Source organism: Notolepis coatsorum (genome assembly GCF_963971535.1).
Source record: "Notolepis coatsorum genome assembly, chromosome: 2".
Classification (NCBI taxonomy): domain Eukaryota; kingdom Metazoa; phylum Chordata; class Actinopteri; order Aulopiformes; family Paralepididae; genus Notolepis; species Notolepis coatsorum.
This window is the reverse complement of record NC_140166.1, coordinates 21,055,807-21,077,895: the sequence shown is the minus strand read 5'-3', so window position 1 is coordinate 21,077,895 and position 22,089 is coordinate 21,055,807. Positions and strand designations below refer to the sequence as shown.

The window sequence follows — 22,089 nt, the reverse complement described above, 5'->3', positions numbered from 1 at the left end:
ATGTCCACTGTCACAGACTGTTGTCTTGATGTATATCCACTGTCCTCCAGACTGCATCCAGCCAAATAGCTTATTGTTAGCACTGTAGCTTTGTTGTTGTCAAACAACACAGGACATTCACGAAGTCAAAAACTAATAGAGCTTGCCGATTGGTGCTAAGAACAGCAGGGCGGGTGCAAGCCGTGTGACGTAATTGGCAGACTCGACTGTCAATCAAAATTATTCTGTTTTCCGTCAGAATGAATGAATGAGAACTTTATTAACAGATTGCAGAATGGGTACAATACAGTACAGGAGGATGAAGACCAGAAAAAGACTTTCGGATTTTTTACATAAGGGCCCTCCATTTTCAATTCATCAAAACATTTAGAGACATACAAATATAACGCCCAGCCCTAGCACCAAGTATGAAATGTAATTTTCACCACTAGATGTCACCAAAACTACATAGTGTCCCTTTAATAACACAATATGCGCTCCAGACCAACAGCTGCGGGAGGGAGAGGGAGAGAGAGAGAGAGAGAGAGAGAGAGAGAGAGAGAGAGAGAGAGAGAGAGAGAGAGAGAGAGAGAGAGAGAGAGAGAGAGAGAGAGAGAGAGAGAGTATGCTGCGTGATTTTCCTGCACTAGCAGCAGGGAGGGAGGGGCTGGGGACTGGGGAGGGCTGATCTGGCGACGTGTTTCACAAAAATATACAGTGCACTGCAAACCCGACATTTTATTTTGTTGGGCAAATACCTTACCTGATGTGTACTCTTGCTTTGTTTTAGTTGAAATAGTAACTGTAAAAAAAGAGGTCTCGACTCGAGTGTGAGGGCACTGTGAACTCAACAAGTTCAAGTTTCAAGTTTCTTTAATAGTTGTCATACAGAAGTACAGAATACTTTTGTACAAAATGCTTCTTACTGTTGCGCTCCAGAGACTGTGCATGACAAGATAAGTATGAAATAAAAACATAGTAAAAATTAGAAGAAAAAAAAAAGAGGTCACAGTGTTCAGTTTAGACATATGTACAATGTTCGTAGACGTAGTTACCATACAATATACAATACTGTGCAGTGTACTAATATACAATACTATATAGTGCAAGGCATAAATGGACGAGGTGCAGTTTAGGTACAATTCACAGTAGGTGTACGAGTTGTCAACAACAGCTGGATATCAATTTCCTGTTCAGTGCACTGCTGGCCCTGCGCGGTTTACATGTCTCATTGATCATCACCCACCCACGTGCTATGCCTATGCGTAATAGGTCCTTCCAGGCTGGAAGGACCTATTATTTACGAGAGGGGTGGCATTTCTCTATCTTTCTTTACCTAATATTTAGATTCTATCGTGACATCTTTCATTTGGAAGGGCAGGGCAGTATATATATATGTGCAACAGTAAAAAAAAAAAAAAAAAAAGAGGGTGGCATAAAAAGGGCACTTTCTAATGAGAAATGAAAAAGGCAGGTGCCCGGGCACCCCTTCACCCCTATGTATGCACGTGCCTGCACAAGACTGCTCTATGAAAGCAACGTATTTATGTCATTTGAACAAATTAAGAAGAAGTATGATTTGCCATCACACCACTTCTTTCGTTACTTACAAGTTAGAAACTTTATACGTAGTCAATCCACTAGATTTCCATCCATACCTCCAAATACATCACTGGACTCAATCCTGGAGACAACCTGAGCTCAAGGGAACAATGTCTAAGCTTTATACAAACATATTCGAGATGGAGGACTCGTCACTCTCAATTATAAAGGGGCACTGGGAAAAGGACTTTGAAACAGACATATCAGAAGAGGTGTGGTCAAGAATACAAAAAAAATGTCACGCTTCATCTATCTGTGCGAGACACAGGCTTATTCAATTTAAGATCGTACATCGGCTACATATGTCCAAACTCAAACTGTCAAAAATGTTCCCTGAGGTTAGTCCTACTTGTAACAGATGCAAACTTCGGTTCAAATAACAAACTCAGCAAGACCGACGGCTTCTCAGTTACAGTGGGTGACAATATTGTCACAAGGAAAGATGAAATTACCTACCTGGGATCCTAGAGGCTAATCTCTCCTGTGACAAAATGGCATCCAATGTAATAAAAAAAAGTCAACCAATGAACTCGATTCTTGTACCGGATCACCTCTCTGGTAAACAAGAATACCCTGAAGACTCTGGCAGGAGCACTCATTCAAGGGTACTACGACTATGCTTGCACCTCATGGTACCAAAGCACCTCAAAGGCGCTAAAAACAAAATTACAAACATCTCAAAACTAACTGGTCAGACTACTGCTTGACCTTACTCCTAGAACCCACCTCACCCCTGCCCACTTTGACAACCTAGGATGGCTTAGAGTAGACAACAGAGTACAGCAACTTGCAATGGGCCTGGTCTACAAGATACACTACACGACCAAGGTACCCATGTACATGTCAAAATACTTCCCAAAGGTCAGTGAATACCACAATCACAACACCAGAGGGAGCTCCACAAATCATGTTAAACCCAGATTCGGCTCAAACAAGGGACTAAACACATTTCGCAATTATGCCACATCAATGTGGAACGCCCTACCCAAAGCTGTAAAGGAAGGTGAATCACTACCCACTTTCAAAACCACTCTCAAGGGACACCTACGGGAGACTGCAATTCGAAACTGGCCCTGTAAATGTCCTAACCCAACCCCCTCCAATGTACAGTAATTTACCTAGTATGGTTTTGTCAATATTCCAATGTACAATTTTGCTTGTTTGTACAGTGTCGTCGTCCCCCCCCCCCCCCAATGTACAGTTTTGTTTGTTTATACAGTGTTCCCCCCCCCCCCCCCCCCAACCACCTCTAATGTAAATTACCCAGTATGGTTGTCAATATCCCAATGTACCCAACCCCCCCCACACAACCCCACCCAACCTCCTCCAATGTACAGTTTCTACGGCAAATGTATATACTCCCTTTTCTTGACTCTTTTTGTATCACAAACAGTACTGTATTTGCAAATCTGGTATGTCATAAATGTATAGATGTAGCAGTACTGTCTATCTGTATGTCATGTATGTCATATATGTCCTGATGAATTGAAAATGGGGGACCCTGATGTAAACAAGACGAAAGTCTTTCTCTGGTCTGCATCCCCTTAACAATTGTGTGTATTGAGCTGTACTGTATTGTACCCATTCTGCAATCTGTTAATAAAGTTTTCAATCAATCAATCAATCAAAACAAGCCCCGGCCGGTCTGTATCACACATTTTGGTCATGTCCTAGCCTAGCAGACTTCTGGTCGTCCATATTTAAGCTCTACTCAGACCTGGCAGGTCGGGTACTGGAACCATGTCATTTCCTGTTTTTTTTTGGTGTTCTTTCCGAGGATTTACATCTACCAAAAGCACAACTGATCTGTATCGCTTATTCCTCCCTTTTAGCAAGACATCTCATTCTTATGAACTGGAAAAACTAACATCCTCCCTCATTTGGCAGATGGATTTGCGATGTAATGTACCATCTAAAAGTTGAAAAGATCAAATATACTCTGCAGGGAACAAGTGGAAAATTTGATGTGGCACCCCTTTATCTCTTATGTGGAACGGTTGACTACATCTCTCACCTCCTGAAACAAGGACACTGTATAGGTGTATGTATGTCACGTTCGTAGTGTCTACTGTAATGTCTAAAAAAAACTGTAATAAAAATATCAAATATAAAAAAATAAAAGAAATTGGAACGTCAACTAAATCTTTCAACAAAAATGTACCCATTAACCCCAAATGTAGTTTCAAGGACAAAATTTGTGGTAAGTGATAAAGGGAAATACCGGATAATACCGGGGCTTGTCATAATGACATGACCGTCCGTGTAAGAAGTCTATTAGGACTTTCTGACCTAAATGATGAATTTACGACTTTACAAGTTGACGAGGATGGATTCCTCTTTATAGACTGATACCTCCGAGTTCACCATCTGTTAATTAGCTGTCATTCATAATGCTGAACACACACACACACACACACACACACATTTAGAATCTTTATTTATGTCCACATAAAGACAATGTTTAAAGGACACAAATATTATCAGTGCACTTGTACATTGTGGGTTATTCTGATACAATCGTGCCCAAGACCGGCCATCTGAAGGCCTCTAACACCCAACTTATGGACATGACCCAGGCTTCCAAATATGAAGACTAAAAGTTTACAGTTGTAGCCGAGTTGTGATATGGTATGGTCTAACAGTTGATATTTTAACATTTTGGTTGTAAAGGCTTCCTCTAGACTGCAGTCAAACGTGCAGCCAACTTCTAGGATGAGAACCTCTCTGTTATTCTCATTAACAACAACAACATCGGGGGTGTTTGCTGAAATATCAGAGAACAGTGAATTGTCCCTACACAGATTGAGCATATATGGCTTCACACTGGTGTGCTTATACAGCTTATATGTTGCAGGTGACCCAAGTGTGGAACTGACACTGTCTGCAATCAGATCCACGATCCTATCATGCCTACAAATGTAGAGCCCTTTGTATGCATGACAGCCATTGAGTACTGTATGTGAGACATGGTTTCTGTTGCCTGTTCGTGACCATGGTGTATGCAGTGTGGGCTATGACTGCCAGGGAACCAGATGGAAAGGCTGAGCATCGATGGTAAAACCTGTAGCCTAGCTTTTAAAGTGAAAATGATGGGCGGCTAGGTGGTGTAGTGGGCAAGGTGCTCGCCATCAACGCTGGAGATGCTGGGTTCGAATCCAGCTCTCGGCGTTGCTATCAGCTTGGCTGGTCGTTCATACTAACACAATTGGCAGTGTTAGGGGTGGGAAAGCTGATGGGTGGGTCCTGGGCGTTGTGGACAGCGACCCCTACAGTTCGGTCGGGGCGCCTGCACAGCAAGGGTAGGATCTGGAGGGAGGTAGTGTGACCTTCCACACGTTACAAGCATGTGACAGTCTCCGGCCTCTCGGACCAACAGTAGGGGGGAGTGCGCAACAACCAGGAAGGGGGTTGGGAATTGGCATAACGACTAACAGTGGGATGGGAGAAAAATCGGAAAAAGGAGGGGGGAAAAAGATAATAAAAAATAAATAAAAATAAAAAGTGAAAATGATGATGCTCTCATCAATAGCTAAATTTTTTAAAACTGCATGCGAGACAGAGTGGTCAGCGGCAGGGAGACAGGCAAGCTTCCCTTGCAGTTTAAGTGTTGTCCAGTGTTGACGTTGGCGTTGTTGTTGTGCCGCCATGAGATGGCCACGGGCATTGGTAAGTGGCAGTTTATGCCACGTTCCACAGATGTCAATGGTGGCCTTCACGGAGATGGTAGGGTCAGAGATGATCTCCTCAGAAACATTAACAGCGTCTGAGTCTGGCCTCACCCACTCCAGGGCCACGTTGAACCAGCCGCATAGGTCATTCAGGTCTGGCCAGTCAGACCACACCCCGAATCCGGGGGCACGGCTGTCCAGCTTTCCACTTGCTTTCTTCTTGTAACCCAGGAAGTTTGGATCCGACCCACACGCCAGGGGGACCTTGCGTCTCTGCAGGTCTAAGAACAGAGAGGCTCTGGCCTGCTCTCTGACGTGCTGGTCGTCACTGTTCAGCATGTTGAGAAGATGACTTGTGGCAATGTACGTCCATTCAAAGTTGGGAACACCCAGGCCGCCCCTCCGCATGGTATGGAATATGATGTCCCGTGTTGAGTGAGTGTTCAGTCCAGTCCATTGTCTCACCATCTGTACGGTTTTATTGTTCATCTCACAAAGAAATTTGCGAGGAATATGTACATTTGAGAATAGGTGCTGAACTTTGACCAGGGCTATCTGTCGGACTGCTTCAAGTTTCATTATGAGTGGCAGGGGGCGATGAATCAATTAAATCTAATCTGGTTGAGTAATCAGAGATAATTTCACAGACACACACACACACACACACACACACACACACACACACACACACACACACACACACACACACACACACACACACACACACACACACACACACACACACACACACACACACACACACACACACACACACACACACACACACACACACACACAGGAGCAGTCAGGCACAGAGAACAGAGAACAGAGAACACAGAAGTAGTTATCACAATAGTAAAACCTGAGGAGATATCCGTTCACTCTGATGTTGTCCACCGGAGGGACATGGCTAGATGTCCTCTCTACATGTCCCCTCCTCTTCTCCAGCTCACAGTGCACTGTCCTCAAGCGCACAACTGTCCTCTGGCGCACATCCGTCCTCTGTCCCTCCGCCTCCCTCCTGTTGAAGCTCCTTGTACTTCCTCTTGAAGAAGCCAAACTAGGGAAAATCAAAAAGACATGAAAACCGGAGTGTAGAGCGTGCACTTCCTGTCTACTTCCTGTCTACCTCCTGTCGTGTCTACACACGGTACAGAAATACACAGGCGTCTTGATTCAAACATTAAAGTTGTTATGTTCACTCAAAGCTGTGTTCGGTTTAATATATCCGCGTGCAGAAAGACGACAACTTCGGGGTTGGATTTCATTAGGTAATATAGAACCAGTGGTGGAAAGTAACTAAGTATTTTTACTCAAGTACTGTACTTAAGTACATTTTCGAGCTACTTGTACTTAACTGATGGGCACATTTTTCAGAAAACACCCAGAAATTGCATAGTAATCTGCAATTTATTATACTTTATACTTATAGCACATGCATGAGTCTGGTCTCTTTTTTTTTTATCCCAATTTCGTATTGTCCAATTCTACCCTCCCCTGTCTCGAACACTGTTAGGCCATGCCTCCCACAGGTCGGCTGCAATGTGGACCAAGCCTTGCATCACGTGTCCCCTCCGGTACACGAGGAGGCAGCTGTCGCATCTTTTCACCTGAACAACGCAATCTCTCAGCGGCGAGGGTCTGCGTGGGAGGGACACGCCGCCCTCGTTGCTTCCTGATTCTGCTGCGCAGGCGCACCAACCGACCTGTAGGAGTCGCTGTCGACAACGTCCGATCCCCACCCACCAGCTTCCCACCCCCTAATACTGCCAATTGTATTAGTATGAACGACCAGCCAAGCTGGTAGCAATGCCGAGAGCTGGGCTCGAACCCAGCATCTCCTGCATTATTGGCGAGTGCCTTGCCCACTGCGCCACTTAGCCGCCCCTGAGTCTGGTCTCTTTTGAAAGGAAACATTCTGAATTTTCATCCACAACAGGAAGAATCACTCGGAGTGCTTTTTAAATTTTGAAGTTAAGTTAAGTATGTTTTATTTTTTTTACTTCCATTTGAATTATCTTGCAAACAGAGGCCTCTTACAGGTTCCAGCTGATAGGTATGACCTGGAAATCACAATGGGTCCATAGCCTAAAGCATTATCTAGTACAGGTCCAAAGTTGATAACAATACCACAGAAAAGGAGTGTTTTACACAACTTTTTATAATGGTATGTCTATGCGTTTTTCCAAAATGGCCACTTGGAGTCTCCAAATACAAGATACAAGATTCATTTATTGCCACACAACCAGGTTGGTGGTATTTGTGATCGGTACAGAGTGTATTGAAGCGCTACAGTACATGAAACTGGAACATAGATACATTTTATGCGAGCACCTAATACCTTGAGTACGGTATCAATCGAACAAGCAATGTATTGGTTCATTGGCATAAAAGCATTGGATCGCCTTAAAGATGAGGCCAAAGTGCCGCGAGTGCAAAACGGCACCTATAGGTGCCGGTAGGGCTGTCCCCGACTAAGGATTTGGATGGTCGACAGATGTATGATTGGCCAAAATGTGCCGTTAGTTTCAATAGCATATATCTGCAGAGCCACAGAGCCCAACGTCTGGGCGGGGCTTCGTGGCGTGGACGTGGCTTGTGGCATGGACCTGGCTTTGCACTACTGCGCATGCGGATGAGGGGGGGGGGGGGGGGGGGCTCTCTCACTCGCTCTCGCTCGCGTGAATACCAAACCAAGCCGCATTTCTCGGAGACGCTCTCTGATTGGCCGACGCCTGTTTCTACACTGGTTAAGCTTAGGCACTCTTTGAAGTTGGTTAAGGTTAGAGTTTGTCTTAGAGCGTGACGGCAAGTTCTTTCGACAGTTAAGGTTAGGCACTCTTTCGAAGTTGGTTACGGTTAGAGTTTGTCTTAGAGCGTGACGGCAAGTTCTTTTGACGGTTAAGCTTAAGCACTCTTTCGAAGTTGGTTAAGGTTAGAGTTTGTCTTAGAGCGTGACGGCAAGTTCTTTCGACGGTTAAGCTTAGGCACTCTTTCGAAGTTGGTTAAGGTTAGAGTTTGTCTTAGAGCGTGACGGCAAGTTCTTTTGACGGTTAAGCTTAAGCACTCTTTCGAAGTTGGTTAAGGTTAGAGTTTGTCTTAGAGCGTGACGGCAAGTTCTTTCGACGGTTAAGCTTAGGCACTCTTTCGAAGTTGGTTAAGGTTAGAGTTTGTCTTAGAGCATGGCGATAGAACGCCAGCCGCCAGGTAGTTTGCAGGCTGTTTGGCGTCCCCCCCCCCCACTCATCCGCATGCGCAGTAGTGCAAAGCCAGGTCCATGCCACAAGCCACGTCCATGCCACGAAGCCCCGCCTCAAGCCACGTCCACGCCACGAAGCCCCGCCCAGACGTTGGGCTCTGTGGCTCTGCAGATATACCCTACTCGTTAGTTTAGCTGTTTTTTTTTTATATATATATATTTTTTTATATATTCGACTAAGAGGTTGGCCAGTCGACTACGGCTCCTTTCGACCGATTAAGTGGACTAATCGACTAATAGGGGTCAGCCCTAGGTGCCAGTGACATATATATATGTGTAACGGTATCATGAAGAGCAGTCAAGAAGGGCTGGGGTGAGTAGCGGTGCTATGGGTTAAACTCACTCTCACATCCTCAAAAGATGCATAGACCCATTACTTAGAAGTGAATTCACCTCTTGGTATAGCGGTCTGTGTTGCTGCCCTCGGTGTGGGAGACCGGGGTTCAACTCCCACTCGGGGCATCGAAGTTTGAGGTGACGTTGTCACAACCGTTACATATATATATATTTTAGGGAACTTTGTACTTTTACTTCACTACATTTCAGGGGAAATATTGTACTTTTTACTCCACTACATTTATCTGAACCCATCAGTTACTAGTTACTTTGAAGAAAATAATTGTGCATAGAAAACATATATAGCATAACTGGACCACATACCACTTTAATATAAACTATAGAGGTCAATGGATACACAAACGTCATGTAGAATGTGTACTTTTACTTTAGATACTTAAGTAAGTAAGTACATTCAAGTAAGTAAGTACATTCAATAGCAAATACTTCTCTACTTTTACTTAAGTAGAATTTGAATGGAGGACTTTTCCTTTTACCAGAGTATACTCATTTATCTGAGTATTTCTACTTCAACCTAAAAAGGAACTGTGTACTTCTTCCACCACTGTATAGTGCGCTTCTGAGGAGGCAGATCACAGGTAGAATCATCATAATTATTACAAATGGTAACTGACTGTTTTGAGTGACAATATGTATTAAGCATTGGTTATATTGCTGTGCATTGATAAATAATACAATTATTGTGTGTGATTCCATGCAAAATCTTGTTATTGCTGCTGCCATGTGCTTTAAGATGCGTTATAAAAATAGATTTCATTAAACATTTACTCAAGCACTACTCAAACATTTCTTGTGCCCAACCCCAGTAGCTATCTTGTCAACGTGTCATTAGAAGCAAGTATAGACCTGTTCACTGTATACAAACATACCGTGTTTGAGCCAATCAGCAATACCAACTGAGTCATGTGACTAAGTTGCCCCGGACATGCGCGAGCTGCTGCGCTAAAATAATACGATGGGGTTCTATGGAGAAACCATGGCACTCCCCTGACTAAAAGTTGTTTAAAAGAAAATAGCTGGATTTTGCCAAATAAGCATGGCTGTGAGTCTTTCACCATTTACATATCTAGTTTTGGCATGGATTGATTGTTTAGATCGCTAGCATGGCTAACAAATGCAAATATATTGTAGTCTGCCCCGTTGTTCTGACCAGGATTACGTTCCTTTCTGCTCCGGAGGTGTCTGACATAGACAGCAAACAGGTCTATATGAAAGGCTTAACATGGAAACAAATGCTCACCTTCCACAGCAGACCGACAGCCAGAGCCAACAGGACGAGTCCTCCGATCACGCTCCCTGCTATGACCCCCACCGGGACATCAGCCGTCTCCCCACGCTTACTGACCGTCAGCGCCACCTGGGGAGCAGGGGACAGGGACATGCTTCATCAAGAGACCCAGAGCCTGGGAGCAGGGGACGGGGACATGCTTCATCAAGAGACCCAGAGCCTGGGAGCAGGAGACAGGGACATGCTTCATCAAGAGACCCAGAGCCTGGGAGCAGGGGACGGGGACACGCTTCATCAAGAGACCCAGAGCCTGGGAGCAGGAGACAGGGACACGCTTCATCAAGAGACCCAGAGCCTGGGAGCAGGAGACGGGGACATGCTTCATCAAGAGACCCAGAGCCTGGGAGCAGGGGACGGGGACATGCTTCATCAAGAGACCCAGAGCCTGGGAGCAGGAGACAGGGACATGCTTCATCAAAAGACCCAGAGCCTGGGAGCAGGGGACGGGGACATGCTTCATCAAGAGACCCAGAGCCTGGGAGCAGGAGACAGGGACATGCTTCATCAAGAGACCCAGAGCCTGGGAGCAGGAGACGGGGACATGCTTCATCAAGAGACCCAGAGCCTGGGAGCAGGAGACGGGGACACGCTTCATCAAGAGACCCAGAGCCTGGGAGCAGGAGACGGGGACATGCTTCATCAAGAGACCCAGAGCCTGGGAGCAGGAGACGGGGACATGCTTCATCAAGAGACCCATAGCCTGGGAGCAGGAGACGGGGACACGCTTCATCAAGAGACCCAGAGCCTGGGAGCAGGAAACAGGGACACGCTTCATCAAGAGACCCAGAGCCTGGGAGCAGGAAACGGGGACACGCTTCATCAAGAGACCCAGAGCCTGGGAGCAGGAGACGGGGACACGCTTCATCAAGAGACCCAGAGCCTGGGAGCAGGAGACGGGGACATGCTTCATCAAGAGACCCAGAGCCTGGGAGCAGGAGACACGCTTCATCAAGAGACCCAGAGCCTGGGAGCAGGAGACATGCTTCATCAAGAGACCCAGAGCCTGGGAGCAGGAGACACGCTTCATCAAGAGACCCAGAGCCTGGGAGCAGGAGACATGCTTCATCAAGAGACCCAGAGCCTGGGAGCAGGGGACGGGGACATGTTTCATCAAGAGACCCAGAGCCTGGGAGCAGGAGACGGGGATACGCTTCATCAAGAGACCCAGAGCCTGGGAGCAGGAGACAGGGACATGCTTCATCAAGAGACCCAGAGCCTGGGAGCAGGAGACGGGGACATGCTTCATCAAGAGACCCAGAGCCTGGGAGCAGGAGACGGGGACATGCTTCATCAAGATACCAAGAGCCTGGAAGCAGGGGACGGGGACACGCTTTATCAAGAGACCCAGAGCCTGGGAGCAGGGGACGGGGACATGCTTCATCAAGAGACCCAGAGCCTGGGAGCAGGAGACGGGGACACGCTTCATCAAGAGACCCAGAGCCTGGGAGCAGAAGACGGGGACATGCTTCATCAAGAGACCCAGAGCCTGGGAGCAGGGGACACGCTTCATCAAGAGACCCAGAGCCTGGGAGCAGGAGACGGGGACATGCTTCATCAAGAGACCCAGAGCCTGGGAGCAGGAGACAGGGACACGCTTCATCAAGAGACCCAGAGCCTGGGAGCAGGAGACGGGGACATGCTTCATCAAGAGACCCAGAGCCTGGGAGCAGGGGACGGGGACATGCTTCATCAAGAGACCCAGAGCCTGGGAGCAGGAGACGGGACACGCTTCATCAAGAGACCCAGAGCCTGGGAGCAGGAGACAGGGACATGCTTCATCAAGAGACCCAGAGCCTGGGAGCAGGAGACGGGGACACGCTTCATCAAGAGACCCAGAGCCTGGGAGCAGGAGACAGGGACATGCTTCATCAAGAGACCCAGAGCCTGGGAGCAGGAGACAGGGACACGCTTCATCAAGAGACCCAGAGCCTGGGAGCAGGGGACATGCTTTATCAAGAGGCCGGGGCTGCCCGCTCACAGTCCGCTAATCTAAACTGCAAAACTATGAAGCAAAATATTGAAATGTGATCCTACTGGTAACTGCTTGAGGCCGATGAGGATCAGGTCAGGCTGAGAACTCTCAATCTCTGCAATAGACGTCAGCTCAATGGTCTGGTAGGTCGCCTGTGTCCACAAACAAATTTCACACAAGAATATTGAAAATAAAAAATCTCTTTTATCAACCCTCCCTGGTTCCAGACGTATGTTCTTGTCATCGTCAAGCTAGGGCCTACGTTACCCGGCCTGCTACACACCAGTTGCAAATTAATTAATTAAAACACACTCAAAATGAGACTGAATGGTTTGTTGGGGTTAAATGGTCCTACAGGGTTGCTAGGGTTACTAAGGTATTCATCTAAAGCGGGTTATACCATGACCCCATTTTATTTAGGAATTCTTTTTGGCAACCCCACACTTCAATCGTGTAATTTCAACATGGAATTAAGGAATATCAAAATAAAAGCACACGTTGTTGAACTTGATCATGCATATTTATTAGAAAATTTTATTACAGCACTATGTTATCAATACACATTGTTGACAGTCACCTGGGGAGCAAAATAACTGGTCATGACAACGAGGTCCTCTTTAGCCTTAACTGGCGTGGTTTATTTCATATGTACATTTACACCACAAGACCTGCTCTCTGTGAGAGCTAGAGTGAGAGAGACAGAGGGGTAGGGAACATTCCCTTATACCTGCTACCTGACGTCAGCTGCTATAGCTGCGTCTCCTTACGCCTATAGCGCCCTCTTGTGGAACAGTTAAAGTGCAGTTATATTCAATCATATTATTACTTATATTTGACACTCCCACTTATGAATGACGTGTATACTGTACAACTTTTCCAAGAAAAAATACAGTTCAAAACATCAAAAGAACATGGCAGTCAATATTACATAAGTAAGGGATAATGTATAGCTACGAGGTCATTGTCGCAAAATAATTGACCGACACAGAGTTTAAAATACAGAGGCGCCTCGCCGAGGTCTTTTAAACATCAGTGAAGGTCAATTATTTTGCGACAATGATCGAGTATAGCTATACATTATCCCGCTTATTACATGGCTAACTTACTAACAATATACCTAATTCATTTTACATCGACAAGACGAGATCAAATGCAGACGCAGTTCTGTTCTGTCGCTCCCGCTGTCATCGTCACACACACTCCGCTGTCAGTGCAGCCGGCAGGTGTGTCAGTGGGCTTGATTGCGAACAGCTGCGCACAGCGGTCATTATTGTTCGGCAGAGGTCCGTTATTGAGTAATAACGGACCTCTGACGAGCGCTATTGACCAATCACAAGCAAGCATTTCGGCGAATGTGAAAACGCCATGTAATAACAGGCAATATTTTACACACCAAACATGACCCCTGCAAATCTTTTCAATTTCAGTTTGGAGACAGGCTTGGTCATAGCGTCTGCAACCATGTCGTCTGTAGGACAGTAAACAAGTGTCATCCTTTCTTCTCTGATGACAGATCTAATGAAGTGATATTTTATATCCACATGTTTACACCTCTGTCGGCACACAGGGTTTCTAGCAAGTGCAATGGTTCCCTGGTTGTCTTCATAAACAACAGTTTTCTTATATACATAGGTATCCATTCCTTCGAGCAGTTGTTCTAGATAAATACATTCCTGTATTGTCAAAGCTAGAGCCATATATTCGGCTTCACAAGTTGATAGTGCCACTGTGGGCTGTTTCTTTGTTTTCCATGAAACCAGTGAGCTGTCTGTACCCATACTCACACAATACCCTGTGGTACTTCTCCTGTCTGTGGAGTCTGCCACCCAATCTGCATCACTATAGGCTTGAAGCCCTAAGCCCTCGCTGCTCTTTCTGAAACAAAGCTGTTTATCTGCTGTGCCTTTGAGATAACGAAAAACAAGTTTTGCTGTAATCCAGTGCTCTTCTGTGGGATCAGCAAATGCTGTGATAATTTACTCACTACAAAACATAGGTCAGGGCGAGTACATGTTGTCAAATAAATGAGGCTACCTACAGCTTCTCTGTACATTTTTACATCTGTCAATTTCTGAGCATCCTCTTTGTAGTCTAGCTTTTGATCACATGGTGTTTCCCTAGTTCTACATTCTTGCGTCAAAACGATTCAGGATCTTTTCCACATATCTCTTCTGGGATATTTTTACACAACTGGCAGACTGTTCGAAGTCCATGCCTAGAAAATGTTTTAACCTACCCAGGTCTTTCATTTTGAATCTGGTGGAGAGCATACCTTTCACCTGCTCTAGGTTTCTAGTGTTGTCTGCTGTGATGATTAAATCATCCACCCAAATCACAATTATCACTTTTCCTGACTCTTTTGACTCCTTTGTGTAAACACAGGGGTCTACTGGGTTCTGTATGAAGTGATCTTCAATTAGACATGTATGAAGCATCTCGTTCCAATTTCGCCCAGACTGTTTCAGGCCGTAAATGGTTTTTCTAGCATACACACTAGCTTCTCTCCTTTTTTCTCGTAACCTTCACGTTGTTCCATATATATCTCTCTATCAATGGGTGCGTGCAGGTAGGCTTTCTTCACATCCATCTGGTGTAAAATCAAGTTGTCTTCAGCTGCCTTCTGCATCACTACCCGTACACTGGTCAGATTGGCTGTAGGGGAGAATGTCTCACCGTAGTCTATTCCTTCCCTCTGACTGTAGCCTTTAGCTACAAACCTGGCCTTGTACTTGTCGTGCCCTTCAATACCCTCCTTGATTGAGTACACCCATTTGCCTCCCATTGTCTGTCTACCCTCTGGTAACTTTGTTAGAGTAAAAGTATGATTGTCCTCTAGGGACCTCATCTCCTCATCCATTGCTCTCTCCCATTTTCCTGACTCAGGGGATATCATGGCCTCTTTAAAGGTCTGAGGTACACCACTCACTACTCTGTAGCAGTAATCTATGCTGGTAAGTGTACTGTCATCCTCGTCACTTTCTCTCTGGCCATAGTCGTTCAGATACTTTGGGGGTTTATGTTCCCGGGAGGGATATCTCCCACTGCATGAGGCATGTGACGTCACCCTAGGGTGCTTCCCGTCATCATCCTCTGGGGGTTGTTGACCGTCTGTCTGCATGTGTGTACTCAGTACACTAGGCTGTGGTGTCTCTCTTTCCTCACACCCTACTCTGGAGTCCAGCTCTGGCTCTTGTGTCTCGTTCTCACATGTTGTCTTTGTGACAAACTTTACTAACCTGTGCTTTTGCACTTTCCCTTTACCGGGATAATAGACTAGAAAAGCGGGGCTGCCCTTGTCATGCCCTACAAAAAGTCCTTTTTCACACCTGGACTCGAGCTTTCCTCTGTCCTGTTGGTAAGCATAACACACTGACGCAAACTTGTGCATCCTGGCTAGATCACACCTTTTTCAGTCAGTGCTGTATACGGGGTGGTGCCTGTGTGCTTGTTAAAACACAGATTTCTGGTGTAAGCGGCTTCTTGTACCGCATAATGCCATAGACTCTTAGATAAGTTACCATCTATTAGCTTACACCTAGCCATTTCGAAAAGAGTGCGTCCTTCCCTCTCTGCTATCCCGTTCTGGTGCGGGGAGTAAGGACAGGACATCTCGTGTCTGATCTTGTTCCTTCTCAACAGTGACTGGAACTCTCTATTTGTGAACCGTTATCGGACCTTAAGCATTTTATGCTGCCATACGGAGCTACATCTGCAAGGAATTTTTCTGTGGCCTGGAGTGTGTCACTCTTTGCTCTGAGAAAGTAAACAAACACTGCCCCTGTACACACATCTGTGAAAGACTGCACATATTTAAAGCCACCTATGGACTCATTATTTACTGGACCGGCTAGATCTGTGTTAACTAGCTCAAGTGTCTTTACCTTTTCCGTGGGACCTCTGTTCCTTGTTTGAGTGAACTTTCCCTTTATACACACATCACATTCTTTGTTAGGTCTATGCTTTTCACCGTTAATGTGCATGCCTACTGTCACCGCCTGCAGCTTCAGTATATCCTCGTAATTACAATGACCCATGATCTCATGCCATGTCTGAATATCATGACTGACATTACACATATAATTTTCATTACATTCTGTTTGTAGATAATACATTCTCTTGTACACCTCAATGTTAAACATCATACCGTCAGGCTCCACAAGAACATTGTTACCTTCATTGAAGAACACTTTGGCACCGTTTGCAGTAGCAGATTTTACAGAGAATAGTTCTTGTGGGAACGAGGGTATGTAGAGGGCGTTCTTCAACGTCACTGTACACCGGCGCCCCTTACTGTCTATGAGGCATACCTGTGCGTCTCCTCTCCCCTGCGCCAACCCGAATGTGCGCTTCCCATCTGCCAGCTCCATGCTGTGTCTCTCCGGCTCGAAGGTGCTGTCAAAGTTCTTGAATCGGTTCCTGTCGTTGATAATGTGGGACGACGCACCTGTGTCCATGATCAGTCCCTTCCTTTGGACCTGCTGCTGCTGCGTTGACTGGCTGACATATGCTGTCTGCCAGCATATGTATATATCAGTCCTCTCTTCCCGCCGCTCTCCGGGCGTCGTCTCGACTCGCCTCACGTCCACCGCTGCCGCCATCTTGCACACAGCCGCCATCTTGCACGTGCGCGTACCGAGCGCTCTGTTCGCGCTTCTTTTTACACACTCTGTCCGCGTGTCCCCAAGTTCCACAGAAACTACACCAAACGGTTTTTATGCACTTATCTTTTCAGTGACCCTTTTCTCCACATCGCCAACACGCCATCTCCGTCAGGGGTCCGGTCTTTTTCTTTGGCGCTGCCCGGGCCTGCATTACCCTTTCTCCCGCCTCTTCGGCGACCGGGTCTGAGTCTTCTGAGGCCTCGAAGTTCCGCAGCTTGGCCTTGAACTCCCCCAGCGGCATGTCCGCTGAACTGTGTGTCACCAACAGTGTGAATGGTTTATACCTCTCCGGTAGTCCCCTCATAACCATCGCCATCAGTAGTCCATCGCTCTGTGCTTCTCCTGCACTCTTGAGCGCCGTGATGATCTGTTCCGCCCTGATGACGTAGTCACAGTCTCTGTGTTAGCTTTCTTCAGCGCGGTCAAAGTTATATACAGGGATACAATCCGGGGCCTACCTCTGCCAATGTAGTGTTCTCTTAACACTTTTAGACTCTCTCTGCCTTTGTCCTTTGTGTCCCGGAATATCAGCCCCAAGCTCGTGTTGTCTAGGAGTGGTGCTAGCTTGCAGTATGCGTCAGCATTCAGCTTTGTATCCAGGGCTTGCGCGGCCTCCGTTATTTCTCCCATGAGGCCCGTAAAATTTTTCTTTTTCAGCCCCACTCCGTGCATATAGCACAACATCCGCTCTTCCCAGAGCTCGTATTCTTCTGCCCTTCCGTTAAACGTGGGCCACTTGCTCCTGCCTCTTGTCGCCATCTTTTGATTGTAGCTTAGCTTAGCTGCCCGTTAGCTTAGCTTTAACGTCACGCGGTTCTCCCGCTGCTAAACTAGCCTAAACTTTTCAGCTAACTAGCTATCGTTATTTTGCTCTTCCGTGATCTGGGCCCATAACCTGTTGACAGAGTCACCTGGGGAGCAAAATAACTGGTCATGACAACGAGGTCCTCTTTAGCCTTAACTGGCGTGGTTTATTTCGTATGTACATTTCCACCACGAGACCTGCTCTCCGTGAGAGCTAGAGTGAGAGAGACAGAGGGGGAGGGAACATTCCCTTATACCTGCTACCTGACGTCAGCTGCTATAGCTGCGTCTCCTTATGCCTATAGCGCCCTCTTGTGGAACAGTTAAATTGCAGTTATATTCAATCATATTATTACTTACATTTAACACACATTTATAAAACGAGGCATATTTAGCCAAAATATGTTGCCAGTTTTACTTGCCAATGCGCAATGCACAACCCGTAGTTTGAGAACTGCTGTGCTGATCTAAAGGGTGCTTTGTGTCCGAAGCATAAAAGCTAAAAGCAGTTTTTCCAAACTACAAACTATGCTTGTAGCATAATCCAGTCATTCGAGTGAATACAGTGCCAAGTGAAGAATAGTGTGGCTATCAGTAATGGTAATTATGGGTAATGGTAATTATTGGTAATGATAATTATTGGTAATGGTAATTATAATGATTGGTAATGGTAATTATGGGTAATGGTAATTATTAGTAATTATTGGTAATGGCAATTATTGGTAATGATAATCATTGGTAATGGTCATTATTAGCAATTATTGGTAATGGTAATTAATGGCAATGGTAAGTATTGGCAATTATTGGTAATGGTAATTATTGGTAATGGTAATGATCAGTAATGCTAATTATTATTGGATTCACCCTGACTGCCGCTCCGCCACCGCAGAGCCTGGGTGTTGATGACTTAACTTGACATAACCAATAGTTTTGATTAAAATCTTTTCAAGTTTGTAGTAAGTTCACCAGTGATGTGCCTTGAACCTTGTGTAGCTCATGTGACTCATTACAGGATGTGAGAACAACTTGGTTAGTCTTGGCTTATAAAAGCAAACAGAAAAAACAGGCTTAAAGTTATGTTCACCAGACGTATAAATAAGGGCTTATTATTTAGTATATAATTATTGAGTATATTATCATGGAGCATATTATTATTGAGTATATGAATATAGAGTGTATTATTATTAGCTATTGTTAAGAGTAAAGGTAAAATGTCCTCAGTTGTGCCATTATGTGCTATATATATCAATGTGTTCTCTGTATATATTATGATTGCAGTAATGTTGTTGTAACACTATGGGGCGCTCTAACTAAAGGTAGAGGCGCACATCTGTTTCACCGTGCTGAGCCTATAAAAGGGGTGTGTCCACCTGCTCAGCTCTCTCTCTTCCTCTCTCTATAGCTGCACCTTCAAGTAGCAGGTGCACGCTATACAACAATGTTTATGACCAATGTTAAATAAACCAAGCCAAAAAGGCTAAAGAGTTCATCGTCTCTCATCGATTCCTTTCCTCCGAATGCAACGCAAAGATAAGCTGCAGTCATTATCTTAACAGCTATATTTTAATTTTGTATATTATTATTGAGTATATCATTATTTAGTATATTATTATTGAGTGTATTATTATTTAGTATATAATTATTGAGTATATTATTTAGTATATTATCATGGAGCATATTATTATTATTATTATTAGTATAATAATAATAATAATAATAATAATAATAATAATAATAATAATAATAATAATAATAATAATAATAATAATAATAATAATAATAATAATAATAATAATAATAATAATAATAATAATAATAAATAAATTTTATATAGCGCCTTACATTAGGAATCTCAAAGCGCTTTACATACATGGCATTATAGCATACAGACAAACACAGTACAGGGACAAACACAGTACATGTACTTTCACAATGACGACATAGTGGGGATAATACAGAGAGAGGGAGACAACTTAGAGACAAGACATAGAACATTTTTAAATAAATAATAATGCTAAAGTATAGGTCTGTACAGATGTGAAAATGTAAGTGATGCAGGGGTTGGGTATGCAAGTTTGAACAGGTGGGTTTTGAGGTGGGACTTAAATGTTTCTACAGATGGGGCTTCTTTGATGTGTAATGGGAGTTGATTCCAGAGTCGGGGAGCAGCGGAGGAGAATGATTTGTTTTCTGTGGATTTAAGGCGGTAGTGTGGTGTGCTCAGAAGGGCTAAGTTGGATGAGCGGAGTGAGCGGGAAGGAGTGTAGTGTTGAAGAAGGTTGTAGATGTAATCAGGTGCTAGGGAGTGGAGGGCTTTGTAAGTGCGGAGACAGATCTTAAAGTCAATCCTATACTTGACAGGGAGCCAGTGAAGTGAGGAGAGGACAGGGCCCCGTTCCCCGTACCTGGATAACTGAGTTAGCCGGATAACTTTCGGTCAAGTCTGACTTAAGCCGGACTTTCCCATTCCCCGAAGCTGGATTGTCTAAATCACCATGACAACAGATCAAAAAGTTTGAGCCTGGTCGAGAGCAGGGTTTAAGTTCAAGTTAGCCGGATGAACCATAGCCACGCCCCCGCAAAGAAGTGACAGCCCGTTTCCTGAAATTATTCCCACAGTCTACGATCTGCATTATACCATTCTGAATTACGTTTTTGTGCTCCATTCTTCCAGAGGGGGCTTTTGAAATGTAAAATAGACCCAAAATGCTGATACTAAATTCACTTTGTCCTAAATAATGCACGTTATATTATACCGTGGCGCTCGCTCGGTGCGATGTACACATTATGTGGTTATTTTAACAACGCGCAGCATTGCAAATGTGAATCCCGCGGGGATATCCTTAATGATTGAAACCTATCGCTCGTTTGGCTCTGATTCCTTTCATATTCTCCGCTGTGGATGAGGAGCGAGGAAGGAGAGGAGCGCCTGGATTTTGTTTCATTCAAGCATAAAATTGAAGTGTCTATGCGTGGATTGTGGATTTTGTGTGATATTGTAACTGGGATTAAAATGTCTGATGAGATGCGCTGTTTGACGGATTTGAGAAATTGAATGAGCCGTTGACGTCACATTAATGAATGAGAATAAAGAGATAAAACTTCATTCAAAATAAAGAATATTCTAAACACGGGTCTCTCGTTCATTAATGTATAAACAATGAATGTATCCCATCTGGCACAGTGGCGCAGCGGTAGTGCACAATCCTGGCAACCGGGCGACCGGTGTTCGAAACCCCGTGTTTCCAATATAATTTTTTGGAATATAATATTAATGATTATACGCAGAAGTAGCCTAGTTTTAAGTTAAAATATTATAAATCTACATGCATTGAGGATGTCATTCTTTATATAGCTCTCAACGTGCACCAAATTGAATTATTCCTACATTGCAAAAAGAAGGAAAAGACTAGGAGAAGTGGGATTCGAACCCGGGCCGCCTGTGTGAAAGTCAAAAGCAGACACCGTTACACCACAGTGTAGATAAGTAAAAGATCCACCATACATCAATCAATGGGTAAGAGAGCCGTGTCCTTATTCCGTATAACAGTTTAACTAATTATTTTCGCTAGCAAGATCTCATTTGATTATCCATTCCATAAACCTACTGCCAGCAGGCAAGTTTAAAGAAATATAATCTGATTGATTGGGGTAATGAGGGACTTAAAATTAGCCTATAGATAACGCATTTAACTTGTCGGCGAGGCGATTGAGCCGTAATGCAATCTGTTAATAAAGTTTTAAATCAATTAATCAATCAATGCCGTTAAAAAATCAGGATCTCTGCTATCGATACGTGATGGCTTTTCAACTGAAGCGGCCGCGCGCACTTATCCTGGGTCTCAAGTCTGGTTCTAGTTAACGAGACTGAATCCACCTTCGAGGAACATGAAAATCCCGGCTTCAAACATCGGGTTAACTGAAGCTGGATAATGGGACTAAGATCGACTTAGTTGAACCAGGTACGGGGAATAGGGCCCAGGTGTGATGTGGGAGAATTTGGGGCAGCGGGTGATGATGCGGGCTGAGGTGTTCTGAATTAGTTGAAGTTTATGGAGGGATTTAGATGTTGAGCCAATGAGTAATGCATTACAGTAATCTAGACGGGAGAAAATGAGGGCATGAACCAGCTTTTCAGTGTTGGAGGGGGACAGTAGTGGTCTAATGTGTGAAATGTTCCTGAGGTGAAAGTAGCATGTCTTGGGGTGATGTTGTTGATGTGTGGTTCGAATGTTAGTTTGGGGTCAAAAAGAACACCCAAGTTTTTCACTGTGGGGGAGGGAGGATAGAGTGGTTGTTGATGGATATGGAGCAGTCAGGGTTTTTACGGAGAAGGTGAGGTGGGCCCATTACAAGGATTTCAGTTTTAGTGCTATTGAGTTGGAGAACGTTGTGGTTCATCGAGATTTTTATTTCAGAGAGGCAGGAGGAGAGGGCAATAGTAGCAGCAGTGGTGTCAGGAGGGGAGTGAATGTATAACTGTGTGTCATCGGCGTAGC

The 22,089-nt window shown here is 44.8% G+C and overlaps 1 protein-coding gene across 1 annotated transcript in view; it reads right to left on the bottom strand.

The window, feature by feature from the left end:
• Positions 1-4,001: 4,001 nt before the first annotated feature.
• The window catches only part of LOC311222677 (integrin alpha-2-like), a 109,085-nt gene continuing 90,997 nt past the window's right edge, over positions 4,002-22,089 (bottom strand). Inside the window, exons 25-27 of the mRNA XM_084307276.1 lie at positions 12,188-12,277; positions 10,106-10,222; positions 4,002-6,309 (exon numbers count right to left, since the gene is read on the bottom strand). Of these exons, the coding sequence (XP_084163402.1) occupies positions 6,199-6,309; positions 10,106-10,222; positions 12,188-12,277 (318 nt within the window). The 3' untranslated portion in view covers positions 4,002-6,198. The remainder of the gene's footprint in view (positions 6,310-10,105; positions 10,223-12,187; positions 12,278-22,089) is intronic.